The following is a 21423-nucleotide window of genomic DNA, read 5'->3' as shown; positions in this document are numbered from 1 at the left end:
ATGCTTATCTCAGATCTCATCTTGAAGGATTTACTGCTGGTTGGATGATCCAGTATCCTTTGGAGAGCAGCTGTGAGAAAACCTACTGCCCCAAGTTTTATTTCTGAGCACTTTGCTATCTTGAGTGGTGAAGCTGTAGCCCTTGGGCCAGCTCAGCATTGCCTGGCTTCATTATGGTGCTATAGCCTACAGAGGCAGGAAGGAACCAAGTCTCTCCTTTTGCCAACCCAGGTTGTCTGTCAGGTGGAACCTCCAGGTCCCTAGGCCTCCCCTTAGAAGTCCTTCCCTGTTACTGATCTCCAATGTGCTAAGGAAAGGCTATTATTATTAGAAGTAGAAATAGTGATAGCAGAGTATATAACCCTGGGTGCCTATCAGAATTGCCTGGTGAAGTAAAACAAAAAACAAAAACCCCACAGATGTCCAAGCTTTGCTTTAGATCTGCCCTGTCTGTGTGAGGATTGATGTGCATTTAGCATTTAGGGTTAGGTGACTTAGCTAAGGTCATGCAATTAAGAAGTTGTAGAGCTAGGACTTGAAGCCAGATTTGATGCCTCTGCTGTTAAACACTCTGTTGGCTCTCGGAGTTTCAGTTGTCCTTGGCCATGGTATGTTTTGCTAAGAAGATGTAACCTTTCCCTGTGTTCTCTCTTATCTTTTAGGTGATGATCTCTTAGAAGATGACAGGATTTTCAATATTTCAGTACTTAATGAAGCTTGTTTGAAATTGAACAGGCATTCTAGGAAAGTTGGATCAGAACGAATGTACCAAGTAAGAAGATCTCTTATGCTATTTGTTAATGAATTGTGTCACTTAAAACTTTGGGTGCTCTCCAAGTGGGGATCCAGAGTATTTAAAAACACGAATGGAATGAACTTCTAGATTGATTTTTGTTTCTAGAGATGGATGTGAGATGGCTGCAAGTGAGGGACTAAATTGAAGGAAGACACTATTGGGTGATTTGCTCTCATTTTCTCTGTCTGGTATTTCACATGTCTTATATTTTATTTTGGTTCATTTATAGTTGCAGCTTATTTTGTCATCAAATTCACACTCAGATGTGGGTTTTTAAGAAACTTATTGCAGGGCTCTTGGTCCTCACTTAACTTGAATTTATAAACATCACAAATCTCAAGTAAAATTATAAGTATATTCAGGCAGGAACTGAAATTTATTATTTTTGTATCACTTTTAGTGCCTAGCAAATCATCTGACAGAGAGTAGACTAAGTAAGTATTAAATTAGAATTAATTCATTAGCCATTTACCAAAAGAATATCATGTATTAGGACCTGGAAGTTCTATTCGAACTAATATAAACATACAAGTAAACAGACAACTACAATAGGGTGTAATGAGAGCTTTGATAAAAAGTAAATAAATGGAATAGGAGACTGTATGTATGTGTATATATGTCCGGGTACAATTTTTTTAAAAATATATTTATTTGGCTGCGCTGAGTCTTAGTTGCAGCATGCAGGATCTAGTTCCCTGACCAGGGATCAAACCTGGGCCCCCTGCATTGGGAGCACAGAGTCTTAACCACTGGACCACCAGGGAAGTCCCCATGTCCAGGTACAATTTTTTTAACAAGAAGCAAAAACATTGCAGAGTCATAAACAGTAAGTAGGAATTAACCAGATAAAAGATGTTGGATGAAGTGAAGAAGGGCAGTGTGGACAAGTCGAGTAGCTTATTGGATAATTGAGAATGTGGCTTTCTTGGGGAACAGAGAAAGCAAGGGGGAGTAGGAGGAGATGAGGCAAAAATCTGAATAGTGATCATCCCTGTATCCCGTACTTTTAAGCTTGGATCTTATTTTTTATGTCTATATGGAGGCACTGGAGGATTTTAAGCAGGTGAGTGAAATATTCAAATTTTAATATTGGAAAGAACACTGGACCTAGAAATATATTCAGGTACCCAAATAATATAAAACAAAGATGATTTTTCAAATGGGTACAGAAATAAATGGTTCTGGGACAACTGGTTAACTACTTGGTTAAGAAGATAAATGATTCTCACTTCATATCCTACACTAAAATGATTAAAGAGTTCAACTGAAAAAAAATTGCTATTTTTTAATATGTTAGACGAAGGTTAATTTAAGTAACATGTGAAACACTCTTAACAAATCCATTGGAAGGAAGTGAACATTCAAAGGCAGTTTGCAAAAGAGAATATAGATACTGCCAAAACACACATGAATACACACATGAAAAGAATTTTTAAATCATGAGACACCATGATTTTTCTGTAAACCTGGAGAAAGTACTACTACACACAGCCGTGGGCCCTTAAATTGGCATGACTTTTCTGGAATAGTTATTTGTTAGGATCCATAAACTTCCACAAGTGTACTATAATTAATTATTCAAACATACACAGAAAGATTAAACTGTTCTCCGAAGCTTTATCTATAATAGGGGAAATTGGAAACAAGTGTCCATCAATAGGGATTTGGTTAAATAAATAATCATACATTTATTGGATAGAACACTATGCAGACATGAAATACCTTCTGCTTCCCACTGGACAACATTTGTTGCTGTGGACCAATATTCCCATTGAAATGGTCTCTTTTTCTCCTGTTGGTCTGAGCCTTCTCAGTCTCTTTCACAAGTTAAATCTGATTACCCCCAAGGTTGTGCCTTCCCTGTTCTCTTGTCCTTCTATACCCGTCTTTGGTTGTCTTACCCATTCTCTTGACCATCTCCATGCTGAAGACTCCTAAATCGATTTCTTTAGGGCTAATCTGCTCTCTAAGCTCTGGGCCCTGTACCCCCCAAAAGGCTCCTGTGCTCCCTTTAGCACTGTGTCTTCACATAGGTGACTCTCCTACCTGCAAAGCCCTTCTCTCCTTTACCTGGATAACTCCTACTCGTCCTTCAGTGCTCAGCTCAGTCATCTCCCTGGCGGGAGGCCTTCACTGACCTCCTCCCCCAAACGCTGTCCCTGCTCTGAATTGTTTTTCCTACCCTTACTTTTCACATCCCCAACTCACCTGGTTAATGCTAATTTCTCTTTCGGTCCACAATTAAGATGAGGAAACCTTCCCTGATCCTCCAGCTTCATGTACTCCTCCAGCTTCATGTATTATAACACTTATCCCTGGGTATTTTATTTGCCTAGATACTTACCTGTGAGTTCCTTGAGGTTAGGACCTGTATCTTATTTACTATTGTATAACCAACACTGTATACTCTGGCTGGTAAATAATAGGCAGTCTGTCTATTTATAGAATGAATTAATGATAGAGAAAAACTTTCTAATATGTTTTTAAGTAAAAGGACTATATTATAAAATTGTACAGAGAGTGTGATCCAAATTTCATTAACTAGAAAGTAATTTTTCGTTTATAGACTGAACTACGTGTAGTTTAGGATGAGACTAACTTTCTATAGAAATGCAGCCTCCATAGTTGTGAGGTTTTTCTCCAGCAGAGGGCAGCAGTCTGAATGCAGAAGTGGTGAAGTCAAACATCTGGATTGGCCCAGGGCTTTGAGTTTTCAAGAATGGGTGAAATTGAGAACAAAGCGGCAAGTGTGTTGAGGGTATCAGGCAAAGAGAATGGTGGAAGTGATAGACAATGGTATCCAAGATAGGTGGGAAGATGAGGATGGGGGTGTTAAAATAGTGGTAGAAAATCTTGAGTGGGGAAATCTTGGGGGATATCCTGAGAGAGATCAGACTGAGTGGGAATGAGTGGTCCAGAAGAACAAGGGATTGTGAGATCTTGGTGGAGCAGCTCAGAGGATGACAGTCAAGGATGTGGCGGTGGATGTGGGAAGCTGAAGCAGAGTGGAGGAACTTCACAGCACTGAACCCAAGCAACTCTGAGGCCAAGTTTTGATGGTTTACCTATAAGGACCTTTATATTACCCAAGAGAATGCTAGGAATTGGGGGAGAGAGGAATCTCCCAAACAGACCAAGAACTGTTTTCTAGAACCCTAATAGGAAGGCTCCAGTGAAGTACCATGACTCAGTTTCTTTGCATGCATAATTTGGGGTAGTCCTCATACAGTGTAAAAAGTCTGTTCCATGAGGCTTGTCTGTGGATTCCTTATGAATGAAAAAAAATGAAAAGAATTTTTCCCAGTAACTCCAGTACAGTCTCCTTCACCTGGGAAGGCTCAAGGGGTTACTTTAGGATAGCCTGACACTTTGTCCATCTGAGATGTAGTTATGCATTTTAAGCTTAGTCTTATAGCTGGTTGAGAGGGAGGTTGAATAGGGTACGTAGGGTAGCTTTGTAAAGTTCTTGTCCAGTTTAGCCTGCTATTGTATTAAAAATAATTCTGTGTGGGTGAGGACAAGTAGAAGGAACCTTCCTGCTTTCTTTCCATTTTGCTTATAGTCTAGACATCTGCAAGCCAAATGAATTTAATGCATCACTTTCTTTTAATCTCACGACAGTTTAAAGTTCTAGGTCAAAGGCGGTATCTGAATAATTTTTATCACGCAACATCATTTAACTTCACAACGAGGGAACAAACCGCAGTGGTGTGTTTAGATCTGTATCCAGCAACTGAGTACACAGTGAATGTCACCCTCCTGGGATCTCCCGAGCAGCGCTCAGTGCAAATAACAATGACAACCGCACCAGCAGGTGGGTGTAGATGTCTTTCTGTTTGGTATCTTAAGACAACAAGTTAAATATGTGTATTGAACTGTACAACATGGGGCAGCATAAAGAATGATAGTCTCAGAGTCAAGAGACCTGGGTTCTAGTTCTAACAAACTACCAATGTTTTCTGGGGCACAGTGTCCCTGAATCTTACCACCTCTCCCCTTTCCCACTTGGGTTCAGGCTCAGAGACGGTACAGACCAGGAGTGGACTGCTTTACTCAGGAATTCCTAGGAGTGATGGATTGAGAATACTGTAAGGCTTCCTATCTCTCACTTCCAATTTAAGACAGCTGAACCCTAAGGGTAGTCATTATGGGCAACTAGAACTAACTTCCAGGAGATCAGAAATGTGAGCTGCAGTGTGTTGGACGTGAGTAGGACAAGGAGGCCAGCTGACAGCGCCGTACGAGCACATTAACCCGACACAGAGAACAGTGACCTAAAGCAGGTCAGGCTGTTGCTTCTGTTGCTTGCAAGGAAGCCAAATAGAGGTGGCTGTGTCAACTCCACAGCCCTCCCTGGTGGGAAGGGATGCAGAAGTCTCTACCATTTCTTTTGTTCTTTCATCAGTTGGGTTGCTTTTTTTAAAAAAAATATTTATTTATTTATTTATTCGGTTGTGCTGGGTCTTAGTTGTGGCTCACGGGCTCCTTAGTTGTGGCATGCGAACTCTTAGTTGCTGCATGCATGTGGGATCTAGCTCCCTGACCAGGAATGGAACCTGGGCCCCCTGCGTTGGGAACATGGTGTCTTAACCACTGTGCCACCAGGGAAGTCCCTCATCGGTTGGGTTTAATGGACAAATTTCTGGGCAACCATTGAAAGAAAACAGTAGAATAAGATAGGTCTCTCTCCTACCTTCCTGAGGCCTTTATCCTGTTCACCGACTGATCTTTGTGGGTCAGTAGTGGGCACGTTGGTCTTTGTACTTGGAAGGCTCTGAAATGCAGTAGACAAATTCACTCTCTATTGGATTTTTCATCTCAGATTGTGCCTTGTATCAGCAGAGGTTGCACGATGAAGACCTCCTGACAGCATAAACCTAGCCTCCACATACATTTCTGGCTACAGAATAATGCTCACAATTTGAATATGCATTTCCTCTAATTATTAAATCCTCAGAGAAATTAAAGTCTAAAAATAACACCCACCTCTCCCTGTAAATTAACGTGTAAAGGCACTCAAGTTCCAGGTTCTTTCCTCCCCAGTGCCTTCTCTGCTAAGCCTCCATTAGAGTGGCCTCCCTGAGACAGCGAGTGTGTTCTAACTGTTACATCCTATAAATCTTTTTTCTTGTAGTAGATGTTACTTCTTAGGTACCTCCAAAGTTGAATTAATCTTGTTCCAAGTTTCATTGTCCCATTTCTCAACATGAGTCCCAGAGATACAAAACTTAGAAAAGCAAAGTTATGTGATAGTTATACAGCACTGTGAATGTACTAAACATCACTGAATTGTATACTTTAAAGTGGTTAATTTTATGTTGTGTGAATTTCATCTCCATTAAAAAAGAAAAGCCAATGGCTTAGATACGTTCTTCTTGCACCTGGGCCTCAGTTACCTTCTGAGTGATTCGTACGTGACGTACTGCAAGTAAAATGTTTAGAACAGTTCCTAGTACATAATAATGATGACGACAATACTGGCTTTGCTTATTGAGCACTGAGGATGTCCAGGAATTTTTCCAAGTGCTATCCTTCGGTCAATCCAAACCTACCCAACCTTTTGAGGAAGGCATTATTTTATTCCCATTTTACAGATTAAGGATCGTGAGGCACAGAGAAGTTAAGCAACTTGCCCAAGATCACACAGAGTGAGATGTACAACTGGGATTTGAATACAGGCATTCTGGCTCCAGGGCCCTCATTTTTAATCAGTACATCTACTGCTTTTTACTAAATATTTAGTGCTTAAAAAGAAAAAAAGGAAAATTTTGTTCCTAGAACCTAGTGCATAAGTCAGTCTGGACCCACCTTGCTTTTTTCCACCTTGGACCGTGAGCAAAAACTTCAAATGCCATGGATGTGTAAATGCATTCGTTTAATAAGTGTTCATTTCTTATCTACTGTGTGTCAGGCAGGTTCTGATAGCTGACAAGGTAGCAGCAATAAAACAGACTCAGCTGTCATGGGGTTGGAGTCAGGAGGTTGGAGAGGAGACAGATAAACAAGTAAGGAAATATATGTTAGGTGGGGCTAAGTGGTAAGATGAAGAATAAAGCTTGGCCAAGGGAGTGTCAATTGATGGTCAGGGAAGGCCTCTATTATAAAGAGACATGTAAGCACAGGTCTGAAGGAAGTGAGGGGGAACACCAAATGACAGGCATGTCCTTGGCATGTTCTGGGAACATCAAGGGAGCCAGCATGGCTGGAGCAGAGTGAGCTGGAGAAAGTGGTGGGAGATGAAGTCTTAGCTTCAGTATAACGAGGGGGGCATGGTGTCAAGTTCAGAAAGTGAGACTATTGTTACCTCCTCCTTTGCAATGTGGACCCCAGATTATCAGTAGTGCATATAATCTAGCATGTGATGTGACGGCCTCTATAGGTTACTCAGGTGTCTGAAGTCCACCCCCTGTGAATTTCAACTTAATTTGGGAAATCTCTTCTCTTGAGGTTATTGGATTCAGTCTGCCACCAGGCTTCCCATCTGTTGTGGGGGAAGGAAATCTACGCTTTTTGAAAATTTTGGAACTTTGCCAATGGTGGTTCCAGGTCTTTCTTGGTGTCTATCCCGAGTATTTAGAACCTTTTATTTTCATGTCTCCTTTGAGCCCTTTTTCTGCCTACCCTCCACCATTGCTGAAGATCTTGATCTGTGCAGTGAAAGAGCCTCCTTTCTTTGTGAACAGGACATCACATATTTATAGTAGGAAGCTCTTCAAGTGAAATGCACTGTCTTAAACAGAAATGGACTCACAGACATGGAAAACAAACTTATGGTTGCTGGGGGGGGTGGATAGCTGGGGGGCAGGGGGAGAGATAAATTAGGAGTTGGGGATTAACCTATACACACTACTGTATATAAGGTAGGTAAACAACAAGGACCTACTGTATAGCACAGGGAACTGTACTCAATATCTTGTAATAACCTATAATGGGAAAGAATCTGAAAAAGAATAGATATATATGTAAAATTGTACACTTGAATCGTACACTTGAAACTGACACAACATTGTAAATTAATTATACCACAACAAAAAAAAAGGAGGGAACATACCAAATGGGGAGAAAAGTACTTCAATAAGCTCATATTTAACTAAAAAAAAAAAAAAAGAAGTGCATTGTCTTGCGTGCCTGCCTCCTTCACACTCCCAGTTTCCTGCTGTTTTCTCGGAATTTCTCTATCCCCAGAAGGATCCTAAGTATTGCTTTAATTCTGAGAGGCGTGGCTTCCTATTATTGAATGCCTTGCTTCTGAATCCTGCTTCCTAGTTAGGAGGTTTCCTTTGTCTTCTCTGGAGTATCACCCTCAGCTGATCCTTGAGCTGCTGTTGAGTTTCTGGAACCTGTGTTTTCACTGGTCTAATGAGGTCTAGGAAGTCCCCTAGTTTTAGTGGTTTTTCACCCAAGCCCCACCTTTCCTTAGAACTGAATTTCTGAGACTTGAACTGCCTGTGCTTCTTTGATGGGAACTGAAGCATTCTTTCCTGCCACCATTTCCTTTTCTGCATCGGGAGAGATAATCCTCCAGTGTTCCAGGTCCTTCTAAGTATTCCTACTGCTCCGGCAGGCCAGCTGAGTAGTAAGCTTTCAACCTTCCATGCCAGCTGTTTCTGTTCCTCCTTCCTCCCCAGGCCTGGCTAATACCTTTTGCTCGGTCTTAGTCCTTTCCTTCTCTGTATTTGCTTTTTGTTTTCATACTTACATTTTTGTTCTCCTAACATATTACTTTCGATTCTGCCTGTGAGGTCTCCATAGAGCAAGAATGGTGCCACGGTTCACCCAGCGTTCAGGTAAATTCTGCCAACCTTCCCTTTTGTTAGGAGGTATTTATTTTTATTCAGTTTAGCCTATAACCTCAGCCCTGATCAAGGGTCATGCTCTCTGGATCCTCCTTAACATTTCTCTGCTTTTCTGTTCCTTCTTTTCAAATTCTAAATCCTTGCATTTCCCAGGCAGGCTTCCTTATAGCCTGGGCTATACCCTCTGTTTCATCTTTAAGAACAATGCCACCTTGGAATTCATTTAATGATACCTGAAGAATTCTGCACTGATCCTTCTAGTATTTCTCTTTTTAAATATGTCCACATTTTCTGTAACTACATAGCACCACAACTCCAGTTATTAAAGAGTTCTCCATTAATGCCTATTCTGGGTTCCCTATTTAAAACTGTAAGAGGATCCTTTTTGATAGAATAATGCCTGACTCTGGGTACCCTTTTAGGGGAGTCATTTTAGTTTGTTCTCCAAAATAGTCCCTTTATTCTTCTCTTTGATGATTTTCAGCCATTTCCCTGACCTAGTAAATATTTCTGCTTTTCTAATCTCTTTAGAGCAGTTATGTTTAGATATAGCTCCTTTTCCTTGTCATAGATTTCTAGCTGGGCTAATATGATTTCAAATTTTCTTCTCCTCCTTGGTGTGCTTTCCTTCACTTTATTCCATTCTCTCCTAATCTTGTCCCATTTGCAAGATCAAAACCTGTTTTGCAAACTGATTTCATTCCTTTTTCAGAGGTTGGGCAGATCTCATCTTTAGAAACAGGGTTCTAGGCATACACGTTTTATGACTCCTTCCCAGCACTTCAGTTGGTTAAAATCGCACTGGATTTTATCCTCTCCACCCAAGAAGCATCCCTGGTGTAGAATCCCCAGTCTGGGGCTCTGTAAAACAATCCAGAGCAATTTGAGAGCCTGTGGTGTTGGGGTGACTCCTGAGCCTATAGACAAACCATGGATTCAGTCTTTTCTCAGATCTCTTTCTTCTGAACAAGATAAAGAGGGACAGAATTTTGGGCAGCTAATCTCCTGTTGTCTGCTAATGTCAGGCTCCCCCAGATGCTTTCTGAAATCTATCAAAATCTTCCACTAATGCTCTCTTTGTGCTTCTCAAACTTTAGCGAACAAAGAATCAGCTGGAGAGTTTATTAAAGCGCAGGTCCTTGGGCTCCATGCTAGAGGTTCAGATTCAGCAGGCCTGGAGTGGAGACCCCAAATTTTCATTTCTAGCAAGTGCCAGGCCTTGCTGACGCTGCCAGTCCATATTTTGAGCAGCAGTGCTCTAACCACATAGACCTCAGCTACTTCTCGGTAATTTAAAGCCCTCACTTGAAAGAAAAGACCCGATAAAGAGAAAGACAAAAAAAAAAAAAAAAAAAGTGATAACCAAAATAATTCAAAGGGCTCATGCCTAAGAAACCTATGTGTTTTGCCTGATTTGTGAAGTTTTCCTGGTAATCGAATATCTGCCTCATGTATTCTTGCAGTTCCAGCTATAGAGACCAAGAGCCTCCATCTTCCCTGATAGTGCTTTGCTCCCCTGTGGCGGCTCCTCTCTTTATATAAACTCAGAGTCCCAGTCAGTGTATTCACATGTTGCAGGGGGGAGAGACTGAATCTTACCCCTCCTTCCTACAGACTGACAAATAAGAAGTGAAGTATCAACTTTATTGCCTGAGCAAGTTCCCAGGAACTACCCCCAACACAGTTTCTAGTACTAAAAGTTACATTGGAGAATGAGGCTTAGAAATGGCCACATGGGGTTTTCTACTGCCTCTCCCCCTGGAAGTATGGGCAGTTGGATCTGCATGGGGACCTTGCCTGGTTTACCCACCCAGTCTTAGGCTGAAGATCTGAGGAGAGGGAGTGGGCAAAGACAGGTTACTTACTCCTGGAGACTGGAGCTACACATGCCCCTTGTGCCTAAGCACAGGCAGGCCCCAGAGAGCAAAAATCTGCATCTTTTTTGGGCAGTGACCTGTAATATATGAACTCCACCCACTAGGAAATGTGACCCAAGGAATAGTAGTCTCCTTCTTACCTGTCAGATTACATATTTACTGTTCATTCCTTGAGGATTAGTGAGTAGGGAGTGGAGAGAGGCCAACATTGTCCTTTCCTTTATAAAGATGAGAAGACAGGTAAATAGCAGCCTTGAACACACATGACCTCTGTAATGTTAGAGGGTTGATCAGGAAAGGTCCATTCTAGTTCTAGGAGTCTATGTTAGGAAAGCAATTTTAAGTTTCTTCAAATTCATTTATTTCAACATCCAAATTTCTTGACTGATTTATTTACCATCATTATTTCATTTATCAATTCTACTTTGTGTTTTTATTGATATATACAAGTTATTCATATAGTAAGAGTTTACTATTTGTGTCAAATATTTCTCCTGTTTTATAATTTCTTTTAATTCTCTTTATGGTGTTTTTGACATGTAAAGTTTTTAGATTTCTAAACAGTCCAATCTATTGATATTTTCCTTTGTGATATTACATTAATTTTTTTTTTTTTTTTTTTTTTTTTTTTTTTGCGGTACGCGGGCCTCTCACTGTTGTGGCCTCTCCCGTTGCAGAGCACAGGCTCCGGACGCACAGGCTCAGCGGCCATGGCTCACGGGCTCAGCCGCTCCGCAGCACGTGGGATCTTCTCGGACCGGGGCATGAACCCGTGTCCCCTGCATCAGCAGGCGGACTCTCAAACACTGCGCCACCAGGGAAGCCCTAGAATTTTTGTAAACAAAATTTTAAATTTATATCCTATCTTTTTTCTAGGAAGGACTTTAAGTGACCTGCATAGGTATATAAAATAAAAGAAAATAAGTTAAATAGGTAACCTAAAGAAGAATGAAAACAAAGTCAGGGACATAAAAAAAGGTGTCAGATAAGGCTAAGAATAGTTCATATCCTTATAACCTATTTACTTTTTCATTAGTGGCTCACGTGTTTAGGTTTAAGTTTTCAGCCCATCCAGTCATAAAGGGAGCCATTATATTACCCATAAGGTTACAACAAAGCAGTGTTTTTTGGGAGAAGTACAATTATTTTCAACACCACGATCAGATAGGAGTTTCTGATTCTGGGGGGTTTTGTAAATAGTTCCATGTATGAGCAGCATTTTATGAGAATTTTATGATGCTGTTTCTTACATCATCCCTCAACATGGCTCATTATATTTGAGGAAAGCACAATGCATTGTGGGGTGGACAAGGAAAGACTCCTTAGAAATGCCTGTGCTCTGCTGACCTGGCTTGATTCAGGGGTAGGATTAGGTTATTTTAGATTATTTGGAGGAATGACTGGAGTCCATGTTTTTCAGACAATGTTTCCTAAATATTGTTTCTCTCAACTCAGATTTGATAAATGATGGGGCCATTGTGCTTCAGACAATCCTTTTTCATCTGTACCAAGGGAGCAGTTGGTCTCTGTTGCCAGTTGAATAACAAGAATCTGTGCCTGAAAAGAAGGCTGGCCACCTCGGTTAGAAGGCGGAGCCGAGCCTAGGGAGCTGAGCTGAGGGAATTGTATGAATCTGCTTCTCCATGGTTGAATCCCAGTTCCTCTCCATATAATGTGACCACATACTTTTAGCTTGAAAATCTCATGGTAGTTGTAACTAGATACCAAATTTGTCTTAAGAAAAATTTCAACAAAATAACAGTCGAACTCCCAACTTTAAACTATGTTATATCCTTCTAAGACAAACTGAAATGTACATCAAGGACAACTAACTAAAGGATAATAAAATGATACCCCTATTTATAGAGCTATAGAGGTGTTATAAAAATAGTAACTTTGCTTTCAAAATAGTTGACTTGTAGCCATTCTTTCCAACAATAGTTACCCTGCAAAACCAACTGTCTATTTAGGCTGCTCCTAATTAGAGGTTTTAAAACCATATCATTTATGATCAAGAGAATACTGGTTTTTCTGTTCTCTTTAGCAGAGGACTGCATGCATTTAGTTACTTCTAAAATAGTGTTGGTAAATTTAAAAAAATCTAAAGAAGGGACAGACCACTTTTCCTCTATTCCCTGGTAGAACGCCTAACCGATGAGGTGGCTTATGATGGCAGGTTTTCTAACAGCATGCGTAATTTGAGATCTACAGGGACTTTATAAAACTTTCCCCATAACTGATTCCTGTTCACAGAATCGAAGTCCAAACAAAAGATAATAAAGACTAAACATTTTAACATTGTTTCTGATATTTTCCCACAAAATGGTAAATATTGTAATGGTATTCTGTAGTGGAAAAGTTATGTCTGAAGGCAGCCTGCTTCTCTTATAAACCATCAGCCTGAGAAACTCACAGTTGCAGTTGGCCAAGCCAGAAATTGGCATATATTTTGTATGGAATATCCAATCATCTGTAACACGCCAAAACTGGGGAGAGTAAACGGTTGTTCTTTATAAGATAATGACATTGTAAGATCCAGCTAGGTAGAACCATACCCATGGGGTATATAAAGATGAATAAGTTATTTGGAATTGAAGCCCATCACTAAATGGGTTTTAAATGGCTCTAGAAGCAATGGGTTCATCTCATTCTTTTCAGGGCCACGATATTCTAATCATGTGTACAGACAAAGAGGCTCCAAGACTATCTTCTCGGCTGAAATCAAAGACCGCTTGCTTCTTAGTCTACTCTATCCAGTAATACAATGCGAAGGAAAGCTAACTACAAGATGTTCTTTTTTATTTCATTTCCTTGTGACTTTTTAATTTGATATAATTTCTTTTTTAAAAAAATTTTTTATTGGGGTATACTTGTTGTACAATGTTGTGTTAGTTTCTACTGTACAACGAAGTGGAGTTCCCTGTGCTATACAGCAGGTTCTTATTAGTTATCTATTTTATACATATTAGTGTATATATGTCAATCCCACTCTCCCAATTCACCCCACCCCCACCCCCACCCTGCTTTCCCCCCTTGGGTCCATACGTTTGTTCTCTACATCTGTGTCTCTACTTCTGCCTTGCAAACCAGTTCATCTGTACCATTTTTCTAGATTCCACATATATGTGTTAATATACGATATTTGTTTTTCTCTTTCTGACTTACTTCACTCTGTGTGACAGTCTCAAGGTCCATCCATGTCTCTAAAAATGACCCCATTTCATTCCTTTTTATGGCTGAGTAATATTCCATTGTATATATGTACCACATCTTCTTTATCCATTCGTCTGTCAATGGACATTTAGGTTGCTTCCATGACCTAGCTATTGTAAATAGTGCTGCAGTGAACATTGGGGTGCACGTGTCTTTTTGAATTATGGTTTTCTCAGGGTATATGCCCAGTAGTGGGATTGCTGGGTCATATGGTAATTCTATTTTTAGTTTTTTAAGGAACCTCCATACTGTTCTCCAGAGTGGCTGTATCAATTTACATTCCCACCAGCAGTGCAAGAGGGTTCCCTCTTCTCCACACCCTCTCCAGAATTTATTGTTTGTAGATTTTCTGATGATGCCCATTCTAACCAGTGTGAGGTGACACCTCATTGTGGTTTTGATTTGCATTTCTCTAATAATTAGTGATGTTGAGTATCTTTTCATGTGCCTCTTGGCCATCTGTATGTCTTCTTTGGAGAAATGTCTATTTAGGTCTTCTGCCCAGTTTTTGATTGGGTTGTTCGTTTTTTTGATATTGAACTGCATGAGCTGATAATATATTTTGGAGATTAATCCTTTGTCCGTTGATTCATTTGCAAATATTTTCTCCCATTCTGAGGGTTGGCTTTTCATCTTGTTTATAGTTTCCTTTGCTATGCAAAAGCTTTTAAGTTTCATTAGGTCCCATTTGTTTATTTTTGGTTTTATTTCCATTACTCTAGGAGGTGGGTCAAAAAAGATCTTGCTGTGATTTATGTCAAAGAGTGTTCTTCCTCTGTTTTCCTCTAAGAGTTTTAGAGTGTCCGATCTTACATTTAGGTCTTTAATGCATTTTGAGTTTATTTTTGTATATGGTGTTAGGGAGTGTTCTAATTTCATTCTTTTGCATGTAGCTGTCCAGTTTTCCCAGCACCACTTATTGAAGAGACTGTCTTTTCTCCATTGTATATCCTTGCCTCCTTTGTCATAGATTAGGTGACCATAGGTGGATGGGTTTCTCTCTGGACTTTCTATCCTGTTCCATTGATCTATATGTCTGTTTTTGTGCCGGTACCATATTGTCTTGATTACTGTAGCTTTGTAGTATAGTCTGAAGTCAGGGAGTCTGATTCCTCTAGCTCCTTTTTTTTTTTCTCAAGATGAGCTATTCGGGGTCTTTTGTGTCTCCATACAAATTGTAAAGTTTTTTGTTCTGGTTCTGTGAAAAATGCCATTGGTAGCTTGATAGGGATTGTGTTGAATCTGTAGACTGCTTTGGGTAGTATAGTCATTTTCACAGTGTTGATTCTTCCAATCCAAGAACATGGTATATCTCTCCATCTGTTTGTATTGTCTTTAATTTTTTTCATCAGTGTCTTATAGTTTTCTGCATACAGGTCTTTTGTCTCCTTAGGGAGGTTTATTCCTAGGTATTTTATTCTTTTTGTTGCAATGGTAAATGGGAGTGTTTCCTTAATTTCTCTTTCAGATTTTTCATCGTTAGTGTATAGGAATGCAAGAGATTTCTGTGCATTAACTTTGTATCCTGTTACTTTACCAAATTCATTGATTAGCTCTAGTAGTTTTCTGGTAACATGTTTAGGATTCTCTATGTTTAGTATTATGTCATCTGCAAACAGTGACAGATTTACTTCATCTTTTCCAATTTGGATTCCTTTTATTTCTTTTTCTTTTCTGATTGCTGTGGCTAAAACTTTCAAAACTAATGTTGAATAATAGCAGTGAGATTAGGCAACCTTGTCTTCATCCTGATCTTAGAGGAAGTGTTTCAGTTTTTCATCATTGAGAATGATGTTGGCTGTGGGTTTGTCATATATGGCCTTTATTATGTTGAGGTAGGTTCCCTTATGCCCACTTTCTGGAGAGTTTTTATCATAAATGGGTGTTGAATTTTGTCAAAAGCTTTTTCTGCATCTATTGAGATTATTATATAGTTTTTATCCTTCAGTTTGTTAATGTGGTTTATCACATTGATTGATTTGCATATATTGAAGAATCCTTGCATTCCTGGGATAAACCCCACTTGATCATGATGCATGATCCTTTTAATGTGCTGTTGGATTCTGTTTGCTAGTATTTCGTTGAGGATTTTTGCATCTATGTTCATCAGCGATATTGGTCTGTAGTTTTCTTTTTTTGTGACATCTTTGTTTGGTTTTGGTATCAGGGTGATGGTGGCCTCGTAGAATGTGTTTGGGAGTGTTCCTCCGTCTGCTATATTTCAGAAGAGTTTGAGAAATATAGGTGTTAGCTCTTCTCTAAATGTTTGATAGAATTCACCTGTGAAGCCATCTGGTCCTGGGCTTTTGTTTGTTGGAAGATTTTAAATCACAATTTCAATTTCAGTGCTTGTGATTGGTCTGTTCATATTGTCTATTTCTTCCTGGTTCCATCTTGGAAGGTTGTACTTTTCTAAGAATTTGTCAATTTCTTCCAGATTGTCCATTTTATTGGCATAGGGTTAATTGTAGTAGTCTCTCATGATCCTTTGTATTTCTGTAGTGTCAGTTGTTACTTCTCCTTTTTCATTTCTAATTCTGTTGATTTGAGTCTTCTCCCTTTTTTTCGTGATGAGTCTGGCTAATGGTTTATCAATTTTGTTTATCTTCTCAAAGAACTTGCTTTTAGTTTTATTGATCTTTGGTATTGTTTCATTCATTTCTTTTTCATTTATTTCTGATCTGATCTTTATAATTTCTTTCCTTCTGCTAACTTGGGTTTTTTTGTTGTTGTTGTTCTTCTTCTTCCTATAATTGCTTTAGATGTAAGTTTATGTTGTTTATTTGAGATTTCTCTTGTTTCTTGAGGTAGGATTGTGGGTCGTCGTGTTTTCATTGTCATTTGTTTCTAGGTATTTTTTTATTTCCTCTTTGATTTCTTCAGTGATCTCTTGGTTATTGAGTAGCGTATTGTTTAGCCTCCATGTGTTTGTATTTTTTGCAGCTTTTTTCATGTAATTGATATCTAGTCTCATAGCGTTGTGGGTGGAAAAGATACTTGATACAATTTCAATTTTTGTAAATTTAACAAGGCTTGATTTGTGACCCAAGATATGATCTATCCTGAAGAATGTTCCATGAGCACTTGAGAAGAAAGTGTATTCTGTTGTTTTTAGATGGAATGTCCAAAAATATCAATTAAGTCTATCTGGTCTACTGTGTCTTTTAAAGCTTGTGTTTCCTTATTTATTTTCATTTTGGGTGCTCTGTCCATTGGTGAAAGTGGAATGTTATAAAGTCCCCTAATATTATTTTGTTACTGTTGATTTCCCCTTTTATGGCCGTTAGCATTTGCCTTATATATCGAGGTGCTCCTATGTTGGGTGCATAAATATTTACCATTGTTATATTGTCTTCTTGGATTGATCCCTTGATCATTATGTAGTGTCCTTCTCTGTCTCTTGTAATAGTCTTTATTTTAAAGTCCATTGTGTCTGATATGAGTATTGCTACTCCAGCTTTCTTCTGATTTCCATTTGCATGGAATATCATTTTCCATCCCCTCACTTTCAGTCTGTGTGTGTCCCTAGGTCTGAAGTGGGTCTCTTGTAGACAACATATATACAGGTCTTGTTTTAGTATCCATTTAGCCAGTCTGTGTCTTTTGGTTGCAGCATTTAATCCATTTACATTTAAGGTAATTATTGATATGTATGTTCCTACCAACATTTTCTTAATTGTTTTGGGTTTGTTATTGTAGGTCTTTTCCTTCTCTTGTGTTTCCTGCCTAGAGAAGTTCCTTTAGCATTTGTTGTAAATGGTTTGGTGGTGCTGAATTCTCTTAACTTTTGCTTGTCTGTAAAGGTTTTAATTTCTCTGTCAAATCTGAATGAGATCCTTGCTGGGTAGAGTAATCTTGGTTGTAGGTTTTTCCCTTTCATCACTTTAAATATGTCCTGCCACTTCCTTCTGGCTTACAGAATTCCTGCTGAAAGATCACCTGTTAACATTATGGGGTTTTCCTTGTATATAATTTGTTGCTTTTCCCTTGCTGCTTTTAATATTTTTTCTTTGAATTTAATTTTTGATACTTTGATAAATTTGTGTCTTTGTGTGCTTTTCCTTAGATTTATCCTGTATGGGACTTTCTGCGCTTCCCGGACTTGATTGACTATTTCCTTTCCCATGTTAGGGAAGTTTTCAACTACAGTCTTCAAATATTTTCTCAGACCCTTTCTTTTTCTCTTTTTCTTCTTGGACCCCTATAATTTGAATGTTGGTCCATTTAATGTTGTCCCAGAGGTCTCTGAGACTGTTCCTCAATTCTTTTCATTCTTTTTTCTTTATTCTGCTCTGCAGCATTTTTTTTCCCACTATTTTATCTTCCAGGTCACTTATCCATTCTTCTGCCTCAGTTATTCTGCTATTCATTCCTTCTAGAGTATTTTTAATTTCACTTATTGTGTTGTTCATCATTGTTTGCTTGCTCTTTAGTTCTTCTAGGCCCTTTTTAAACATTTCTTGTATTTTCTCCATTCTGTTTCCAGGATTTTGGATCATCTTTACTATCATTACTCTAAATTCTTTTTCAGGTAGACTGCCTATTTCCTCTTCATTTGTTTGGTCTGGTTGGTTTTTACCTTGCTCCTTCATCGGCTGCATATTTCTCTGTTTTCTCATTTTGTTTAACCTACTGTGTTTGGGTTCTCCTTTTTGCAGGCTGCAGGTTCGCAGTTCCCGTTATTTTTGTTGTCTGCCCCCAGTGGGTGAGGGTGGTTCAGTTGCTTGTGCAGGCTTCCTGGTGGAGGGGGCTGGTGCCTGTGTTCTGTTGGGTGGGGTTGGATCTTGTCCTTCTGGTGGGCAGGGCTGCATCTGGTGGTGTGTTTTGGAATGTCTGTGAACCCAGTATGACTTTAGGCAGCCTATCTGCTAATGTGTGGGGTTGTGTTCCTGTCTTACTAGTTGTTTGGCATGGGGTATCCAGCACTGGAGCTTGCTGGCCTTTGGGTGGGGCTGGGTCTTAGTGCTGAGATGAAGATCTCTGGGAGAGCTCTCTCTGATTGATAGTACGTGGGGCCGGGAGGTTTCTTGTGGTCCAATATCCTGGACTCAGCCCTCCCACCTCGGAGGCTCAGGACTGATACCTGGCCGGAACACCAAGACCCTGCCAGCCCCATGGCTCAGAAGAAAAGGAAGAAAAAAACAAACAAACAGACAGAACTCTAGGACAAATGGTAAAAGCAAAGCTATACAGACAAAATCACACAAAGAAGCATACACACTCAGAAAAAGAGAAAAAGGATTAAAAAAAAAAATATATATATATATATATATATATAAAAGGAAGAGAGCAACCAAACCAATAAACAAATCTACCAATAAGTACTAAATACTAAACTAAGATAAACATAAAACCAGAATCAAATTAGATGCAGAAAGCAAACCCCAAGTCTACAGTTGCTCCCAAAGTCCACCACCTCAATTTTGGGAACATTCATTGTCTATTCAGGTATTTTTCAGATGCAGGGTTTATCAAGTTGATTGTGGGGATTTAATCTGCTGCTCCTGAGGCTGCACAGAGAAATTTCCCTTTCTCTTCTTTGTTCGCACAGCTCCTGGGGTTCAGCTTTGGTTTTGGCCCCGCCTCTGCATGTAGGCCGCCCTCAGGAGTCTGTTACCCACCCAGACAGGAGGGGGTTAAAGCAGCAGCTGATTAGGTCTCTCTTGCTCACTCAGGCCAGGGGGAGGGAGGGGTACGGTAGTCATAATTGGAACGCAGGGCGAGCCTGAGGTGGCAGAGGCCGGCATGATGTTGCAACAGCCTGAGGCGTGCCGTGTGTTCTCCCGGGGAAATTGTCCCTGGGTTACAGGACCCTGGCAGTGGTGTGCTGCACAGGATCCCAGGGGGTGGGTTGGGTAGTGACCTGCACTTGCACTCAGGATTCTTGGTGGCAGCAGCAGCAGCCTTAGCAGTTCATGCCCATCTCTGGGGTCTGAGCTGATGTCTGTGGCTCATGCCTGTCCCTGGAGCTCGTTTAGGTGGTACTCTGCCTTCTGTGGGCACTCTGGGAAGGAATCCCTTCTCTTTGTGCACCCCGAAACAATGGCCTCTTGCCGCTCTTGCAGGTCTAGACTTTTCCCCAGACTCCCTCCTGGCTATCTGTGATGCACTAGCTCCCTTCAGGCTGCGTTCAGGCAGCCAACCCCAGTCCTCTCCCTGGGGTCTGACCTCTGAAGCCTGAGCCTCAGCTCCCAGCCCCCACCTGCCCTGGCAGGTGAGCAGACAAGCCTCTCGGGCTGATGAGTGCTGGTTGGCACTGATCCTCTGTGTGGGAATCTCTCCACTTTGCCCTCTGCGCCCCTGTTGCTGCACTCTCCTCCGTGGCTCCAAAACTTCCCTTCCCCCCATCCCCCCTCCCCACCAGTGAAGGGGCTCCCTAGTGTGTGGAAACGTTTCCTCCTTCACAGCTCCTTCCCAGAGGTAGGGGTCCCATCCCTATTCTTTTGTCTGTATTTTTTCTTTTGCCCTACCCAGGTACGTGGGGATTTTCTTGCCTTTTGGGAAGTCTGAGGTCTTCTGCCAGCATTCAGTAGGTGTTCTGAAGGGGTTGTTCCACATGTAGATGTATTTTTGATGTATTTATGGGGAGGAAGGTGATCTCCATGTCTTACTCCTCTGGCATCTTGAAGGTCTTCTCCTGGTTTGTAAGTTTTTAAATGGCATACTGTAACTTCCACGTATTGCCTATATAACATTCAAACTAGTCTATTCTATTTCCCTTTTTCTTTATTCCTTCTCCTCTCAATTTTTCAGTTGCCTTATTTCTACTTTCACAACATATACTGTTTATATTTTATCCTTCCATCTTGCCCCACCTTTATTTTAGTCTTAGATTTTCAGTTTAATATATCAGATGCTCACCATCAGTCTTTTTACTGAAGTTTCTTCAGTTATCTCTTGGATGAAGCTCATTTTCTAGTAGATTCCTTAAGAGTACAGTATTCCTTGAGTTCTTAGATGTTTAAAACTGTTTCTCTATGGTCTTGATACTTGAAAGATAGCATATTGGATATAAAAATCTTGACTTACACTTTCTTTGTTTGAATTTCCTTAAAATAACTTCTTTTGTTGCTTTTTTATGTAGCTTTTGAGAAGTCTGGTGCAGCCTAATTCTTTTACCTTTGGATCTTAATTGTTTATTTATTTGAGGGGAGATGCTGAGGAGTTTTTCTTTATCTTTGAAGTCTAATAGTTTTACTTAGCTAAATCTTAGGGCTGATTGTTCTGGGTGAGTTTTCTCAGGTATCTGATGAGTCCTTCTAGTATTTATATTCAGATCTTTTTATTTTTGTAAGGCTGTCGTGGATTATAGTTTTAGATATTTATTCTGTTTCCATGTTTTTCTTCTTTAGAGACTTTAATTATACATATGTTGGATCTTTGCCTATATTGCATGTCAACCACTTTATTTTTGATCCTTTTTACTTCCTTTTTAATCTCATTTTTATTCTTTTTGGTGGTTTTCTTGTATTTGTTCAATACAGTTATATTCGAATCTATCCTTCTTTGGGCACCATGAAATTTAGTCTTTATTTCTGATGTGATTTTGTCTTTTGCTTTTTTCCTGAATTCAGTCACTTGTGTTTCATTTCCTTCCTGCTTTTTGTTCATTCTGTTCTTATTTTTGAATTTCTAACTCAAGGTGTTTTCTTTATATTCCAAAGGCTTTTTTGAGGATATTTATTTGTTTATTGTCTTACAGGTTTTCCCCCCCCCCTATTTTGTGTGTTTTTTTTTAAAG

General features: G+C 39.9%; 1 protein-coding gene across 15 annotated transcripts in view; it reads left to right on the top strand.

Annotated features, from left to right (window-relative positions):
* The window catches only part of SUSD1 (sushi domain containing 1), a 140653-nt gene that overhangs the window by 56625 nt on the left and 62605 nt on the right, over positions 1-21423 (top strand). For all 15 annotated transcript variants that reach the window (XR_012332631.1, XR_004527067.2, XM_073806411.1 and 12 more), the window contains 2 exons: positions 663-772; positions 4418-4610. Coding sequence is in view for 13 of the 15 variants with exons in the window: in XM_073806411.1 (XP_073662512.1) it covers positions 663-772; positions 4418-4610 (303 nt within the window). In the remaining 2 variants the exon portion in view is untranslated. The remainder of the gene's footprint in view (positions 1-662; positions 773-4417; positions 4611-21423) is intronic.

Source organism: Tursiops truncatus, chromosome 6 (genome assembly GCF_011762595.2).
Source record: "Tursiops truncatus isolate mTurTru1 chromosome 6, mTurTru1.mat.Y, whole genome shotgun sequence".
Classification (NCBI taxonomy): Eukaryota; Metazoa; Chordata; class Mammalia; order Artiodactyla; family Delphinidae; genus Tursiops; species Tursiops truncatus.
The sequence above is the reverse complement of the archived record's forward strand: the minus strand, read 5'-3'. Positions and strand labels throughout refer to the sequence as shown.